At 32.6% G+C, this 18,704-nt stretch overlaps 1 protein-coding gene and 1 non-coding gene across 5 annotated transcripts; both read right to left on the bottom strand.

The window, feature by feature from the left end:
* Positions 1–111: 111 nt before the first annotated feature.
* On the bottom strand, positions 112–18,385 carry LOC135140602 (sphingolipid delta(4)-desaturase DES1). 4 transcript variants are annotated; one of them, XM_064071219.1, is made up of 6 exons: positions 18,277–18,385; positions 8,430–8,517; positions 8,199–8,375; positions 8,013–8,152; positions 709–922; positions 112–659 (listed from the first exon to the last, which is right to left on the bottom strand). In XM_064071219.1, exons 2-6 carry the CDS (start codon positions 8,509–8,511, stop codon positions 310–312), a joined length of 963 nt encoding a protein of 320 aa, XP_063927289.1. In that variant the 5' UTR covers positions 8,512–8,517; positions 18,277–18,385; the 3' UTR covers positions 112–309. The 4 variants fall into 4 exon arrangements, with proteins under 4 accessions (XP_063927289.1, XP_063927288.1, XP_063927287.1 ...); XM_064071218.1 differs by lacking the exon at positions 18,277–18,385 and adding an exon at positions 9,046–9,636 and having other exon boundaries at positions 8,430–8,612; XM_064071217.1 differs by lacking the exon at positions 18,277–18,385 and adding an exon at positions 9,046–9,636.
* On the bottom strand, positions 8,886–8,959 carry Trnat-agu (transfer RNA threonine (anticodon AGU)). The gene has a single exon. It is a non-coding gene; the product is annotated as a tRNA-Thr (tRNA).
* Positions 18,386–18,704: the final 319 nt, after the last annotated feature.

The following is an 18,704-nucleotide window of genomic DNA, read 5'->3' as shown; positions in this document are numbered from 1 at the left end:
ATTTTTACAATTTTATATAAGAGTAATCTAAACATCACTGTACTTAGGGTTAATAAAAGATTTATTTGCTCAAGTGATCGATGATGTCACCCAGTCCCACCAACGACCTAATCATAAAAAAAATATCCATTTATTTACAACGTACAGTGTAGAGTGCAACAGTCCACAAAAGGTAACAAACAATAATTTAATTAGTATTAAGCCACGTCAATCACACCGAGATCATCGAAAAATATCAATTTTGAGGTTATAAACCTGGAAACGCGTCTGCGATAATTCGATGAAACAATATCAAGTGACTGAGAATATCTACTCGAAGCCGCGACGTTTGCGCTTCATGCGGGCGTACGGACCCACGTCGGGGTCCATGATAAAGTCGTACAGAACCGCCGTCCACGAGTGGTGCTGAGGCAGGTCGTCGTAGAACTCGGGCGCGATTTTCTTCACCTCGGGTAACCTCGACCCCGGCACGTACGGAAAATCGTGGTGCTCGTTGTGGTAGCCCACGTTGAAGGTGATCCAGTTCAGCGGCCCGTAGTAACTATAAGTCTCGTACCCCTTTTTGAACATGTAGTGCTCCGAAATGAAGTGTCCGGCTACTGGGTGCAGCCCCATGGCCATCACCGAGCCGAAAATTAAATACCCTAGGACTCGTCCGCCTGAAACAGTACTTTTAGTGTGTTGTCGCGACGGCTGAAAGTCGCTCACCGAAAAAGTACACTACGATCGCATCAAAAATTATTTGTATCACAGTATTGATGAATTCGAGCATGGTGGGTTTCTTGGGGTAGGTCACTAGGGGTCTGAATGCGTAGAAGAAGGGCTGCAGGACCACCCAGAGGAATTTGCCGAAGGTGGTGCAAAAGAGCTTAGCTTCGAGGTACGTCGGGATGTCGGTGTCCTTGAGCTCGTCGCCTTGGTACTGAAGTCAAGTGTGCGATAAGTTAACAATGGAGTTGCGTTTCCATTGAACAGATAATGAGGCAGTTTGAGTAAATTGTACACAATTGAGTGCAATTAAGTGGGTTTTAATCTTAATTGGTGTACGCGGAAAATCGTTGTCGAGTTCTTGGCCACTTTTGTGTGTTCAACTTGGCATTAAATTTGGACTTCAATGTTGTTGTTTCGAAAGGAGAATAAGAAATGGTAATGGATGTCTTTAGTTAAAAAATATCATTTTCGTATATACAGGGTGAGTTACTAGACGCGCTTTTTTGATATCTCAGTTTTTTTGAGTAGCATGCACAGCACACAATTTGGTTTTTTTAAATAGAACATACTGTAGATTTTTATCTAATGCAAAGGTTCACTAAAAAATCGTAATAACGTAATTTTTACAATCAATCAATGTTGCAATATTTTATCGACGGATAAACAGAGGTATGCGCTTTGTTATAGTATCAAATAAATAAAATTTTAATATACAGGTGTTGTAAAAAATAAACTTGCTACAAAAAATCCAAAAAAATTAAAATGACGTGGCAACATCGCATCTGAATTTCACAAATGAATTGTAGTTATAAAGCCTAATGAGAGCTCAAACAGAATATGCAAAAATGAACTCCATGAAAAACTAAATTATATACAGAGTGTTCAAAAAGGCCGCACCAATTCTATGACACCTTGTTCCGGACTGTTTATGGAACAGAGAAAAATAATTAAAAAAAATCTTTTGTCCAATTGTTGAAAGTTTCAACAAAACTAAAAACTTCGGATTTTTTGATGATTTTTTTCGAAGTTAATCATGTATTGATGAGTTGGTGTGCCATTTTTGATAATCTTCCACCAGCTACAAGTCCGAAGTCGCAATTACGACATTTATTCAAATGAACGTGAAAAGTGAGGTTAGAATTTTCAAAATTTTTCCAAAAAACGCCATTAAAGTTGGTTCAATCGTCTGACAATTGGTGTTCAATTGGTGGTAATTTTCCACCAATTGCGAATGCGAAATTATAATCACGATATCTATTCAAATAAACGCGAAAAGTGAGGTTACGATTTTCAAAATTTTCCCCAAAAAGATTTTAAAAATTGGAAAATTGAAAAATCGAAAGTCGAGAATAAAAAAATTCGGAAATCCGCAAAAAAGAAAAATCAAAGAACTGAAAAATCCAGATCGACAAATTTAAAAAATCTAAATAATAAAATGCCGAAAAATTGAAGAATACAAAATTTAAAAATCGGGAAATCGAAACATCAAAAAATCGAATAATTAGAAAATAAAGAAATCGAATAATTAGAAAATCGAAATAGTGCAAAATTTCCAAACTGAAACATGGAAAAATTGAAAAACTGACACATTGAAAAATTGAAAAACGGAAAAATTGAAGAATTGGAGGATTGGGGAATTCGAGAACTTGAGAGATAATGATTTGGAGAATTGGAGAAAAATTTTAAATGTAAAAGTTGCGAAATTGAAAAATGGAAAAATCAAAGAATCGGAGAATTGAAGAATTGGGAAATTGCGAAATTGGGAAACTGGGAAATTGGAGAATCAGGGAATTGAACAATTGGAAATTTTTGAAAAAATGAAAAATTGAAAAAATTTAAAATGTAAAAGTTGAAAAACTGAAAAACTGAAAAATCGAAGAACAGAAGAATTGGGGAATTGGAGAACTTGTGAGTTAGAGATTTTTGACAATTGGAGAAAAAATGAAAAATTGAAAAAATAAAATTAAAGAAATCGAAGGAACGAACAATGGGAAGAACCGAAAAATCGGAGAAATGGAGAAGTGGAGAATTGGAGAGTGGGAGAATTGGGAAATGGGAGAATTGAAGAATTGGAGAAATGGAGAATTGGGAAATTGGAGAATTAGAAAAAAATGTAAAAGTTGAAAATTTGAAAAACGGAAAAATCGAAAATTGAAGAAATGGACAAATCGAAAATTGGAGAATTGGGGTAATGGGAGAATTGGGGAATTGGAGAATTTGAGAATTAGAGATTTGGAGAAAAAATGAAGAATTGAAGAAATGTAAAAGTTGAAAAACGGAAAAATCGAAGAATCAAAGAATCGGAGAAATGGAGAATTGGAGAATTGAAGAATTGGGGAATTGCCGAGTTGGGGAATTGAAGAAATGGAGAATTAGGATATTGGAGAATTGAGAAATTGGGAAACTGGGAAATTGGAGAATTGAACAATTGGAGAATTGGAAAAAAAAGGAAACACTGAAGAAATTAAAAATGTAAAAGTTGAAAATTAAAAAAATTGTAAAACAGAAAAATCGCATAATCGAAGAATTGGAGAATAGGAGGATTGGAGAATTGAAGAATTTGAGAAATGGAGAATTGGGGAATTCGGAAATTGGAGAATTTGAGAATCAAGAGATTTGCAGATAAATTGAAAACTTGAAAAAATGTAAAGCTTGAAAAATTGGAAAATGGAAAAATCAAAGAATCGAATAATCGAAGAACCGGAGAACTGGAGGATGGGATAATTGGGAAACTGGGAAATTGGAGAATTGAATAACTGGAGAATTGGAAAAAAAATGAAACATTGAGGAAATTAAAAATGTAAAAGTTGAAAAATTGAAAAACGGAAGAATCGAAGAATTGGAAAATGGCAGGATTGGAGAATTGAAGAATAATGGAATTTGGGAATTGAGGAATTGAAGAAATGAAAAATTGGAGAATGGCAGAATTGGGAAATTGGAGAATTTGAGAATTAGAGATTTGGAGAAAAAATGAAAACTTGAAAAAAATGTAAAAGTTGAAAAATTGAAACACGGAAAAAGCGAAACAGTGAAGAAATTCAAAAAGTAAAAGTTGATATTTCGAAAAATTGAAAAACGGAAAAATCGAAGAATTGGAGAATTGAAGAATTAGAGAATTTGGGAATTGGGTAGTTGGGGACTTGAAAAATTGAAGAAATGAAAAATTGGAAAAATGGAGAATGGGAAAATTGGGAAATTGGAGAATTTGAGATTTGGAGAAAAAAATGAAAATTTAAAAAATTGAAAAGCGGAAAAATCGAAGAATCGGAGAATTGGAGATTGGGATAATTGAGGAATGAGAGAATTTGAGAATTGAAGAATTGGAGAAATGGCGAGTTGGGGAATTTAAGAAATGAAGAATTGAAAAATTCAGAAATTGGGAAATTGGAAAAAATGAAAGATTGAAGAAATCAAAAATGTAAAAGTTGAAAATTCGAAGAATTAGGGAATTTGCGAATTGGGGAATCGAAGAATCGAAGAACTGGAGAATTGGAAAAAAATGAAACATTGAAGAAATTAAAAATGTAAAAGTTGAAAAATTGAAAAACCGAAGAATCGAAGAATTGAAAAATGTCAGGATTGGAGAATTGAAGAATTAGGGAATTTAGGAATTGAGGAATTGAAGATATGAAAAATTGGAGAAATGGAGAATGGGAGAATTGGGAAATTGGAGAATTTGAGAATTAGAGATTTGGAGAAAAAATGAAAACTTGAAAAAATGTAAAAGTTGAAAAATTGAAACACGGAAAAAGCGAAGAATCAAAAAATCGAATAATCGAAGAAACGAAGAATCGGAGAAATGGAGAATTAGAGAATGGGATAATTGGGAAATTGGAGAATTGGGAAATTGGGGAATTGAACAATTGGAGAATTGGAAAAACAAGACAGTGAAGAAATTAAAAATGTAAAAATTGATATTTCGAAAAATTGAAAAACGGAAAAATCGAAGAATTGGAGAATGGAAGGATTGGAGAACAAGAATTGAAGATTTAGAGAATTTGGGAATTGGGTAGTTGGGGACTTGAAGAATTGAAGAAATGAAAAATTGCAAAAATGGAGAATGGGAAAATTGAGAAATTGGAGAATTTAAGATTTGGAGAAAAAATGAAAAGTTGAAAAATTGAAAAACGGAAAAATCGAAGAATCGGAGAATTGAAGAATTGGGGAATTGGCGAGTTGGGGAATTGAAGAAATGAAGAATTGGAGAAATGGAAAATTCAGAAATTGGGGAATTGGAAAAAAATGAAACACTGAAGAAATCAAAAATGTAAAAGTTGAAAATTTGAAAAATCGAATAATCGAAGAATTGGAGAATGGGAGGATTGGAGAATTGAAGAATTAGGGAATTTGCGAATTGGGGAATTGAAGAATTGGAGAAATGGAGAATTGGGGAATTCGGAAATTGGAGAATTTGAGAATCAAGAGATTTGCAGATAAAATGAAAACTTGAAAAAATGTAAAGCTTGAAAAATTGGAAAATGGAAAAATCAAAGAACCGAATAATCGAAGAACCGGAGAACTGGAGAATGGGTTAATTGGGAAACTGGAAAATTAGAGAATTAGGGAATTGGGGAATTGAACAACTGGAGAATTGGAAAAAAATGAAACATTGAAGAAATTAAAAATGTAAAAGTTGAAAAATTGAAAAACGGAAAAATCGAAGAATTGGAAAATGGCAGGACTGGAGAATTGAAGAATTAGGGAATTGAGGAATTGAAGAAATGGAGAATGGGAGAATTGGGAAATTGGAAAACGGAAAAATCGAAGAAATGGAGAATGGGAGGATTGGAGAATTGAAGAAATGAAAAATTGGAAAAATGGAGAATGGGAAAATTGGGAAATTGGAGAATTTGAGATTTGGAGAAAAAATGAAAAGTTGAAACATGGAAAAACGGAAAAATCGAAGAATCGGTGAATTGGAGATTGGGATAATTGGGGAATGAGAGAATTTGAGAATTGAAGAATTGGAGAAATGGAAAATTCAGACATTGGGGAATTGGAAAAAAATCGGAGAATGGGAGGATTGGAGAAATGAATAATTAGGGAATTAGAGAATTGGGGAATTGAAGAATTGGAAAAATGGAGAATTGGGAAATTGGAGAAATAGAGATTTGGAGAAAAAAATGAAACATTGAAGAAATTAAAAATGTAAAAGTTGAAAAATTGAAAAACGGAAAAATCGAATAATCGAAGAGTTGGAGAATGGGAGAATTGAAGAATTCGGGAATTGGGGAGTTGGGGAATTGAAGAACTGGAGAAATGGGGAATTGGAGAATTTGAGAATCAAGAGATTTGGAGATAAAATGAAAACTTGAAAAAATGTAAAGCTTGAAAAATTGAAAAACGGAAAAATCGAATATCGAAGAACTGGAGAAATGGAGAATTGGAGAATGGGATAATTGGAAAATGAGAGAATTGGGGAATTGAAGAAATGAAGAATTGGAGAATTGGGAAACTGGGAAATTGGGAAACTGCGAAATTGGAGAATTGGGGAATTGAACAACTGGAGAATTGGAAAAAAATTAAACATTGAAGAAATTAAAAACGTAAGGGTTGAAAAACGGAAGAATCGAAGAATTGGAGAATGGGAGGATTGGAGAATTGAAGAATTAGAGAATTTGAGAATTGGATTGTTGGGGAATTGAAGAATTGGAGAAATGGGAGAATTGGAAAATCGGAAAATTACAGATTTGCGGAAAAAATGAAAACTTGAAAAAATGTAAAAGTTGAAAAATTGAAAATCGGAAAAATCGGGGAATCGGAGAAATGGAGAATTGGATAATTGGGAAATGGAAGAATTGGGGAAATGGAAAATTGAGAAATTGGGAAACTGGGAAATTGGAGAATTATTGAATTGGGGAATTGAACAATTGGAGAATTGGAAAAAATGAAACATTGAAGAAATTAAAGATGTAAAATCTGAAAATTTAAAAAACGGAAAAATCGAATAATCGAGGAATCAAAGAATTGAAGAATGGGAAGAAGATTGGGAAATTGAGAAATTGGAGAATTAGGGAATTGAACAATTGGAGAATTGGAACAAAAATGGAAAATTGAAGAAATCAAAAAAGTAAAAGTTGAAAATTTGAAAAATTGAAAAACGGAAAAATCGAAGAATCGAAGAATTGGGGAATTTTGGAATTGTAGAAAAAATGAAAAATGTAAAAGTTGAAAAATCCGATCGGCAGAAAATTGGTGTCTAATTGTAGCTAATCTTCAACTAATTAATATTTCAATATCAACGTCAAGACATGTATTCAAGTCTATCGAAACATCGAAATATCAATAAACCCCAAATTAGGAAAATCTAAAATTTAAATTATCGGAAATTTTAAAATTTTAAAATTGAAATATATATAACTTTAAAAATTGGGAAATTGAAAAATCGAAAGTTGGGGAAAAATTTGGAAACTTTGCAAACAGAAAAATCAAAAAATTGAAAAATAGGAAAATTGAAAAAAAAAAATTTAAAATTGAAAAACGGAAAAATTGAAGAATTGGCGAATTGCGGTATTGGGGATTTGGAAAATTGGGGAATTGGAGAACTTGAGAATTAGAGATTTGGAGAATTGGAAAAAAATGAAAAATTGAAAAAATAAAAAAAGCAGAACTTGAAATTTTGAAAAACGGAAAAATCGAACAAATGGAGAATCGAACAATTGGAGGATTGGGGAATTGAGGAATTAGGGAATCGAACAATTGGAGAAAAAATGAAAAATGTAAAAGTTGAAAAATTGATCGACTGAAAATTGGTGCCAAATTGTAGACAATCTTCCGCTAATTACGAATCCGAAATCGCCGTCACAATTATCTAAATAAACGTGTAAAATTAATTTAAAATTCTACATTTTACCCTACGATTGAGTAGCTGCAACGCCAACATTATTATTTTAAAAATAAATTTCACAGCCTACTAACCACCTTTTTTTTTTGAAACACAGAAATATTAACACAATATCGAGAAGTGCGCTTAGTGACTCACCCTGTATATCACCCTGAGACCTCTATTAAATTTTAGTGATAAAAACGATGTTACTTATACACAAATCCGTTTTTCCGGTAATACGATAGACATAAAAAAAATAGACAACAACTGACTCATGGACAAAGTCCTCAAAATAAACCATCTATTTGTCGTAAAAATGGTCGTTTATAGACTCAGTATGTGAACCGTAACTTGTTTCCAGGTCGTTACAAGTGCAATAATGGGGATTTCAGGGACGACATAAAAAAAATTCTTGAAAATAAATACAATAAATATACGATGACGTTATTAACCCACGGCACCACCCCACACCCACCTTATGATGTTCCAGGTGGTACTTCCTGAAGCTAATCGAGATGGGTATCCCAATGGGCAGGTTCGCGAAGAACCCGAACATCTTGTTGTAGAAGGGCCTCCCGTGGCCGAACGCCAGGTTGTGCGAGATCTCGTGCACGGCTGCAAGCACTCCGTCACACCCAGCTCTCAGCCGGCGCCCACTTACCCAGCATCAGCGAGTGATTGATTACGCCTCCGAAGCAGTAGCCCACCAGGAAGATGGTGGGCCAAGATCTATCCTTCATCACGAACAGCATCGCGAACTGGGTCAGGACCATGAGCGTCACCACCCATTTGAAGTTGGGGTCGTAGCCGAACAGCCGCTTGATCTGCGGGTACTTCTCTGGAAAAGGGCGGCTGTCAGTTTAAGCGCTTTCGCACCGGAAGCGATCCTAACCTAAGATTACTTTTCGCCGGCTGGCGTGGGGCTCCTCGGTGTACACCCATTCGAAGTCCGTCCTCGACACGTGCTGGCCCATCTTCACCTTGCAAAACAGCAACGATTTAATCCGCTCTTTTAACCGGACTGAGTCACATTTTGCGCTAAACGGTCTAATTGCGGTTACGTCATTTGTGTCAACTTGACAGACGGATTACCAACAGCGGTTGCCAGGCGCCGGAAAAAAATCGTCACGGGGAAAAAAACACCAGACCAGACAAATTATAATAATAATTATTATAATAATTACAATAAGACACCCACAACCCACAACCCACAAGCACTTGGCGAAAAAAACACCACATTTATTACAACCGGAAATAACTCGAGAGGGGATTACGATTCCAGCCCACGTGATTTGTTTATTTAGTGATAAAAACTCTCACCGGAAATAAAAAAAAATCGTCACGGACGAGGCCCCGGAGGGATTCGAACCCTCGATCTCCTGTTTACTAGACAGGCGCTTTAACCAACTAAGCCACGGCGCCGTTGTTACTCTTTTGGAATGATTCGGACTTCAGGGTTGTGCGGTGTTTGGTGTTATCAGTCGTGATAAGAGATTTGTCGGACTTACGGTAGTCTTGCAGTTGGGTGGCGATCTGGCGGCTGGTTATCTTATTGTTGGCTTTTGGTTTTTGCGAACTGTGATATCATGGAACTACTTATAAAAACGATTTGGGGAACAATAGGTTTTCCGTTATCTTTATAATGGTTTGACTACGTGATTGCAAGCGGTACACAAGCGGAATGATTATTTGCTATGTATTTTATTCGGTTTATCTTCCTACGTGTGGAGTTATTTGAACTACATAAATATCTGTTTGATATGTAATGGAAATGTTCTGGTTGGGATTGGTGGGAAAAATTCGTTTGAAAATGTAGAGTGGTATTTATTGTGTTATTGCTTATAAAGTCGTTTCATTGCTAGTTTTACTTTAGTTGTTAGCATATATTTTAGTGTTACTGTCGAACGAGCAATAGAATTTCTAATTGAGTCGTCCTTGGAACGAATTAGCGTGTCGGTGATTAAGCCGTACTGATAAATGTCAAAAATGACAGTTGTAAAATTGTAAGAGACGACCTACGTGATTTGGTGACTAATGCACCTGACAAATAAAAAAAAATCGGCTAAAGGTTTTGTATGGTACTTCAATCATGCTTAGAGTGGTGACATAAAGCTTGTCAGGTCAGGTCAGATTTCTTTGATGATAATTTTTATCAAAAATTAACCAATAAAATTAATTGCTTTATTTTTTTTAATCAACTTATAGGCATAAAAAATGTATCTAAGTAATAAATTGAGAAATCCAGAAATTGGAAAATTCCCAAAATTAAAATGGTGAAAAATCGAGAACTTGTGTAATCGAAAAATCAAAAAGTCGACAATTGAAAAATCCCAAAACTGAAATGTCAAAAAATTGAAAAATTGAAAAATCGAGATAAAGAAAACAATCGAAAAATCGAAACATCGAAAAATCGAAAATCGGAAATAAAAAAATTCGAAAATCTGCAAAATAGAAAATTCAAATTACTGAAACATCGGGAAATCCAAAAAGTTAAAATTTAAAAAATCGGAATATTGAAGTATCGAACAATTGAAGAATCAAAAAATTAAAACATCGAGAATTCGAAACATCAAAAAATCGAAAAATTGAAAAATGAAGGGATCGAAAAAGCGAATAATTGGAAATTCGAAACTGAAAAATTCCCAAACTGAAACATCGAAAAATTGAGAAATTGCAATATTGACAAACCGAAAATTTAAAAATCAAAATTTTGAAAAATAAAAAAATAGAAAAACAAAATGAAAAATTGAAAAGTTGACAAAATTAAAAATGTAGAAGTTGAAAAACTGGAAAACTGAAAAATTGAAGAATTGAAGAACTGAAGAATTAGAGAATAGTAGAGTTGAAGAATTAGAGAATTGGAGAATTGGGGAATTGAGAAATTGGGATATTGGAACATTGGAAAATTGGGAAATTGGAGAATTGAGGAATTGGGGAATTCGGGAATTGGTTAATTGGGGAACTGGAGAATGAGGAATTGGGGCATTGTGGAAATGGGGAATTGGGAAATTGAGGATATGGGGAATTGGGGAATTCAAAAACTGAAAAAATTAAAAATGTAAAAGTTGAAAAATAGAAAAACTGAAAAATTGAAAAACTGATATTGAAACATTGGTACATTGAAAAACTGAAAAATAGTAAAATTAAAGAATTAGAGAATTGAAGAAATCAAGAATTGGAGAATGGGAGAATCGGAGAATTGAGGAATTCGGGAATTGGGAATTGAGGAATTGGGAACTGGAAAATTGGGGAATCGGAGAATTGAGGAATTCGGGAATTGGGAATTGAGGAATTGGGAACTGGAAAATTGGGGAATTGGGAAATTGAGGAATTGAGAAATTGTAGAACTGGAAAGCTGGAGAACCAGCGAATTGGAGAATTGAAACATTGAAGAATTGAAAAGCAGATACAATTGAACAGGAATTGAAGAATTGGAGAATTGAAGAATGGAAGAAATGGAGAATTGGGAAATTGAAGAAATGGAAAATTGGAGAATTGGACAATGAGAGAATTGAAGAAATGGAGAATTGGGGAATTGCGAAATTGGGGAATTGGTAAATTGAGGAATTAGAGAATTAGGGAATTTTGGTATTCAGGAAGTGGTGAATTGAGGAATTGGGAAAAAAGCAAAAAATGAAAAATTGAATAATTGAAAATGTTGAAAATATAAAAAATTAAAAATTTAAAGGTGGAATTGAAAAATTGAAAAATTGAAAAATTGAAAAATTGAAAAATTGAAACATTGAAAAATTGAAAAATTGAAAAGTTGAAAAGCTGAAAAGTTGAAAAATGGAAAAATGGAAAAATGGAAAAATTGGAAAACGATAAATTGAAAAATTGACATTGCAAATTTGAAAAATTGGTAAACTGAAAAACTGAAAAATGGTAAATTGGAGATATGGGAATTTGAGAATGAGGAATTGGGGAATTGGAAAATTTGGGAATTTCGGAATTGGAAAATTGGAAAATTGAGGAATTAAGAAATTGGGGAGCTTGGAGAATTGAATCATTGAAGAATTGAAAAAAATTAAGAAACGAAGAAACGAAGAAACGAAGAATGGGAGAAATGGAGAATTGAAGAATTCGGGAATTAGGGAATAATTGGGAAACTGGGAAATTGGGAAATTAGGGAATTGGGGAATTGGGAAATTGGACAATTGGAGAAAAAATGAAAAATCGAAAAAATGAGAAATTGAAAAAATTAAAAATGTAAAAGTTGAAAATTTCAAAAATTGTTAAGCGGAAAAATTGAAGAATCGAAGAAATGAATAATCGAAAAATGGAAGATTTGAAGAATCGAACAATCGGAGAATCGGGAAATTGGAGAATTAGGGAATTCGAGAATTTAAGAATTGAAGAATTGGAGAATTTAAGAATTGAAGAATTGGAGAATTTAAGAATTGAAGAATTGGAGAATGGAAGAGTTAGTAATAGGAGAATTGGAAAATTGAAGAATTAGGAATTGGGGAATTGGGAAATTGGGGAATTGGGGAATTGAAGAATTGAAGAAATGAAGAATTAGAGAAATGGAAAATTGAAGATTTGGGGAATTAGGAAATTGAAGAATTGAGGAATTGGGGAATTGAGGAATTGGGGAATTGAGGAATTGGGGAATTGAGGAATTGGGGAATTGAGGTATTAGGGAATTGGGAAATCGAGAAATTTTGAAATTCGGAATCTGAGAAATTGGAGAATTGGGGAATTGGAGAATTGGAGAACTAGAGAATTGAAGAATTGAAAAACTGAAAAAATTAAAAATGTAAAACTTGAAAAATAGAAACACTGAAAAATTGAAAAACTGATATTGAAAAATTGAAAAGTGGTAAACTGAAAAACTGAAAAACGGTAAAATTAAAGAATTAGAGAATTGAGGAATTCGGGAATTGGGAATTGAGGAATTGGGAAATTGGAGAAGTGGAAAGCTGGAGAACCGGAGAATTGGAGAACTGAAACATTGAACAATTGAAAAACTGATGCAATTGAACAGGAATTGTACAATTAGAGAATTGAAGAATTAAAGAAATGGAGAATTGGAGAATTTTACAATGGGAGAATTGAAGAAATGGAGAATTGGTGAATTGCGGAATTGGGCCATTGGGAAATTGAGGAATTGGAGAATTAGGGAATTTTGGAATTGGGGAACTGGGAAAAAAGAAAAAATGAAAAATTGAATAATTGGAAATGTGAAAAATAGAAAAAATTAAAAATATAAAGTTTGAATTGAAAACTAGAAAAATTGAAAAAATGAAACATTGATAAATTGAAAAGTTGAAAAATGGAAACGTGGAAAAATTGAAGAATTGACGAGTTGACGATTCGAAGAATCTCTGAAGAATTGCAACATTGAAGAATTGAAAAACTAATACAATTGAAAAAAATGAAAACATGAAAAATTGAAAAAATGAAAGAATGAAAAACTCAAAAATGTAAAAGTTGAAAAATAGAAAAATTAAAAAACTGACATTGAAAATTTGAAAAATTGGTAAACTGAAAAACTGAAAAATGCTAAAATTAAAGAATTAGAGAATGGAAGAATTGGAGACATGGGGATTTGAGAATTGAGGAATTGGGAAATTGGAAAATTGAGGAACTGAAGTATTGGGGAATTAAAAACCTGAAAAAATTAAAAATGTAAAAGTTGAAAAATAGAAAAATTGAAAAATAGAAAAACTGATATTGAAACATTGGTACATTGAAAAACTGAAAAATTGAAAATTAAAGAATTAGAGAATTGGAGAATTGGAGAATGGTAGAATTGAGGAATTCGGGAATTGGGAATTGAGGAATTGGGAAACTGGAAAATTGGGGAATTTTGGAATTAGGGAATTGGGAAATTGAGGAATTGAGAAATTGTAGAACTGGAAAGCTGGAGAATTGGAGAATTGAAACATTGAAGAATTGAAAAGCTGATACAATTGAACAGGAATTGAAGAATTGGAGAATTGAAGAATGGAAGAAATGGAGAATTGGGGAATTGAAGAAATGGAAAATTGGAGAATCGGACAATGAGAGAATTGAAGAAATGGAGAATTGGGGAATTGTAAAAAAAAAGAAACGAAGAAACGAAGAAAGGAAGAAAGGAAGAAACGAAGAAACGAAGAAACGAAGAAACGATGTAAAGGTTGAATTGAAAACTACAAAAATTGAAAAAATGAAACATTGATAAATTGAAAAGTTGAAAAATGGAAACGTGGAAAAATTGAAGAATTGACGAGTTGACGAATCGAAGAATCTCTGAAGAATTGCAACATTGAAGAATTGAAAAACTAATACAATTGAAAAAATGAAAACGTGAAAAATTGAAAAATGAAAGAATGAAAAACTCAAAAATGTAAAAATTGAAAAACAGAAAAATTAAAAAACTGACATTGAAAATTTGAAAAAATTAAAGAGACTGGAAGAATTGGAGACATGGAGATTTGAGAATTGAGGAATTGGGAAATTGGAAAATTGAGGAATTAGGAAATTGGGGAGCTGGAGAACCGCAGAATTGGGAAATGAAGAAATGAAGAAATGAAGAAATGAAGAAATGAAGAAATGAAGAAATGAAGAAATGAAGAAATGAAGAAATGAAGAAATGAAGAAATGAAGAAATGAAGAAATGAAGAAATGAAGAAATGAAGAAATGAAGAAATGAAGAAATGAAGAAATGAAGAAATGAAGAAATGAAGAAATGAAGAAATGAAGAAATGAAGAAATGAAGAAATGAAGAAATGAAGAAATGAAGAAATGAAGAAATGAAGAAATGAAGAAATGAAGAAATGAAGAAATGAAGAAATGAAGAAATGAAGAAATGAAGAAATGAAGAAATGAAGAAATGAAGAAATGAAGAAATGAAGAAATGAAGAAATGAAGAAATGAAGAAATGAAGAAATGAAGAAATGAAGAAATGAAGAAATGAAGAAATGAAGAAATGAAGAAATGAAGAACTGAAGAACTGAAGAAACGAAGAAACGAAGAAACGAAGAAACGAAGAAATGAAGAATGGTCAATTGTGCAAGTGGGCAATTCGGGAATTCGGGAATTGAGGAATTGTGGAATCGGGAAATTGAGAAATTGGGAAATTGGGAAACTAGGGATTTGGAGAATTATTGAATTGAGGAATTGATAAATTGGACAATTGGAGAATTGAAGAAAAAATGAAACATTGAAAAAATGAGAAATTGAAAAAATTAAAAATATAGATGTTGAAAATTTGAAAAATTGAAAAACGGAAAAATTGAAGAATCGAAGAAACGAATAATCGAAGAATGAAAGATTCGAAGAATCGAAGAATCGAACAATCGGAGAATTGGAGAAATAGGAAATTGTAGAGTTTAAGAATTGAAGAATTGGAGAATTGGAGAACGGGAGAGTTGGTAATGAGAGAATTGGGGAATTGATGAATTGGGGAACTGGAGAATTCCGTAATTGGAGAATTGGGGAATTGAAGAATTGAAGAAATGAAGAATTGGAGAACTCAAAAATTGAAGAATTGGGGAATTGGCAAATTTTGAAATTGGGAAACTCAGAAATTGGAGAATTAGGGAACTGGAGAATTGAGGAATTGGAAAATTGAAAAAAAAAAATGAAAAATTGAAAAAATGAGAAATTGAGGAAATTCAAAATGTAAAAGCTGAAAAATTGAAAAATGCAAAAATCAAAGAATCGAAGAAGAATTTAAGAATTGAAGAAATGAAGAACCGGGGAAATGGAGAATTGAAGAATTGAAGAATTGAAGAATTGGAGAATTGGAGAACGGGAGAGTTGGTAATGAGAGAATTGGAGAATTGATGATTGGGGAATTGGAGAACTCCGTAATTGGGGAATTGGGGAATTCAAGAATTGAAGAAATGAAGCATTGGAGAAATGAAGAATTGGAGAAATGGAAAATTGAAGAATTGGGGAATTAGGAAATTGGGGAATTGGGAAATTGGGAAATTTTGAAATTGGGAAACTGAGAAATTGGAGAATTGGGGAATTGGAAAATTGAAAAAAAATTAAAAATTGAAAAAATGAGAAATTGAGGAAATTCAAAATGTAAAAGCTGAAATTTTGAAAAATGGAAAAATTGACATTGCAAATTTGAAAAATTGGTAAACTGAAAAACTGAAAAATGGTAAAATTAAAGAATTAGATAATAGAAGAATTGGAGATATGGAAATTTGAGAAAGAGGAATTGGGGAATTTGGGAATTTCGGAATCGGAAAATTGGAAAATTGAGGAATTACAAAATGGGGGAGCTGGAGAACCGGAGAATTGGAGAATTGATTCATTAAAGAATTGAAAAAAATTAAGAAATAAAGAAACGAAGAAACGAAGAATGGGAGAAATGGAGAATTGAAGAATTCGGGAATTAGGGAACTGAGGAATTGGGAAATTGAAAAATTTGGAAACTGGGAAATTGGGGAATTAGGGAATTGGGGAATTAGGGAATTATTGGGGAATTGGGAAATTGGACAATCGGAGAATTGGAGAAAAAATGAAAAATTGAAAAAATGAGAAATTGAAGAAATTCAAAATGTAAAAGCTGAAAAATGGAAAAATCAAAGAATCGAATAATCGAAGAAGAATTTAAGAATCGAAGAATTGGAGAACGGGAGAATTGGATAATTGCGTAATTGTGGAATTGGGGAATTGAAGAATTGAAGAAATGAAGAATCGGAGAAATTGAGAATTGAAGAATTGGGGAATTGAGGAACTGAGGAATTGGGAAATTAGGAAATTTTGAAATTGGGAAACTGGAAATTAGAGAATTAGGGAATTGGGGAATTGGACAATTGGAGAATTAGAGCAAACATGAGAAATTGAAAAAATTAAAAATGTAACAGACAACAAATTTGAAAAATTAAAAAATCGAAGAATAGAAGAATCGAAAGATCGAAGGATCGAAGGATCGAAGAATCAAAGAATCGAAAATCGGGGAATAGGAGAATGGAAGGATTGGAGGATTGGAGGATTAGAGAATTAAAGGATTGGGGAATTGGGGAATTGAGGAATTGGGAAATTCGAGAATTGGAGAATTAAATATTTGTAGAAAAAATTAAAAATTGAAAAAATAAAAAATGTAAAAGTTGAAAATTTAAAAATTAAAAACGCAAAAATCGAAGAATTGAAGAATCGAAGAATCGGAAAATCGGAGAATCGGAGAATTGCGTTATTAAGGAATTGGAGAATTGGGGAATTGGTAAATTGGAGAATTGGAGAATTGGGAAATTGAAAGATCCAAAAACTAAAACATCGTACAACCGAGAAATTGAAACATTGAAAAAATCGAAAAATTGAAAAAATAAAGCACTGAAAATCCTAACTTTTGAAAAATGAAAAAATAACGCTTGGAAGATTGATAATTTGAAAAAAATAGAGAAATTGAAAAATCGGAAAATGGATATTAAAAAAAGCGAAAAATCAAAAAACAACAAAAAATGTATTCATCTAGGAATAAAAAAAATGGAAAACAAAAAAAATTATAACGTCGACAATTTAAAAAATTAAAATTCGAGAAATTGAAAAATTACAAATCGAAAATTTTGAAAAATAAAAAATCGAGAAATTCTTGAATCGAAAAGTAAAAAATTGACCAAATGAAAAATTGGGAATTTTTAAGCTTGAAACATTGAAAAATTCGATTCCGAGAAACAAAAAATATCAAAAAATTTAAAAAAGGAATAATTGTAAAATTGAAAAATCTAAAAATATTAACTCACAAAACATCGAGAAGTCGAAAAGTTGAAAAATTGACTTGTTTTAGATTTAACTAAAAGTTGTTACGTAATATATTTACTATTATTGAATGAAATCTGTTACTGAAGTACTGATAATGTTTTCAATAGAACTATGGAATTACGAAACAAAAAAAAATTTACATAGTAACACGAATCAGATTTGTAATCTAACAACGATTGCAAAATTGCATCAACGCAAATCGACGTTAACTGGTTGGCTGACAATCAAGAAACAATTTTTTATCTGAAAAAAATAAAATACTTATATGCATGTAAGTACCATTTAAAAAAAATATATATATTATGGTGGAATCTCAGATATTAGCAAAAAGTAAAAAAATGTGAAAATCGTCTCACAAACTCCATAAAAATTTGCTATCTAAATTTTTAATAGACCTCGACCACTAAAATATTTTAAAATCCAACACTGAATAAATTTTAGATACATAACATTTTCTGTTATCTTTCGAACGGATAATAAAAACTGCACTAAAATGAATTAAACATAATTCAGTGCTTAATCCGTTTAAACTCGTCCTATTTCCACACAATATTCGCACAGATAAAAGAGCATGTGGGATTATAGTTGAAATCACATCGTCTATAAATATGACGAACGAAAAACTTCATTAGCACACGTCCAGATTAAAAATTGATAAATGAGAAAATCCCAGCCAATTACGTCAACGCAACCTTATCAGACGAAATAAAAGATCGGTATCACAGAATGAACACTAATAGACAGTATCTCGGGTCATTGGTCACATGACTTAAAAAAACAATTTCCTCCGAAATGATTCGAATATAATACGTGCTAGAACAAACAAAAACGCGAAAAAATATTTGTCGTAGCCAAAGCACACACTCTTGACCGAAATAAAAACAAGCAATATTTGTTATTTATTAGATTCCCGATTTGGCAAATATGTGTTCAAGATAACGTCGATATTGCACTTGTGTACACAAACTTACGCAGAAAAAACGGTCAAGTCCACAACACAAATCACAAAACTTTCCTCATCACATATATCTTACGTTATACACAGGCTACTGCTCGCACTCACTGTGACGTGCTTTAGCTGGAACTGGAAGGCTCGCTTTGGGACGATGTTGGCATTTTTCCGATAAAGCGCTGATAGTATTTGCAGTTCTGGTTACCAGGCAAAACAAAAACTAATCTAATTTCAGGAGCTTTATCTGTCATTGTTTATAATCGTTCGTCGGAATTGGCGTGAGTAATCTTTGGAAAATCTTGGTTTCGCGGGTCGATAAGACTGTCTGCAGCTGGGTAATCTTTACGTGATTATTGTGTGGTTACGGAGATTAGATTAAATTTTCATTGAGGCGACTGTGTTTACTGCTGTGCTATTGATGTATCGATAGCCGCGTAAATAGAGCGAGAGGTGTTATAACAGGGTCATGCTTTTTGCGTTCTGCGGCTTGCAGAATTGGGTGGTTATGCG

The sequence above is a fragment of the Zophobas morio genome, unplaced genomic scaffold (assembly GCF_036711695.1).
Source record: "Zophobas morio isolate AGI-343-1 ecotype UQ-CSIRO unplaced genomic scaffold, CSIRO_AGI_Zmor_V1 ptg000040l, whole genome shotgun sequence".
In the NCBI taxonomy this organism is placed as follows: Eukaryota; Metazoa; Arthropoda; class Insecta; order Coleoptera; family Tenebrionidae; genus Zophobas; species Zophobas morio.
Note: the sequence above shows the minus strand (reverse complement) of the source record. Positions and strands in the feature narration are given on the sequence as shown.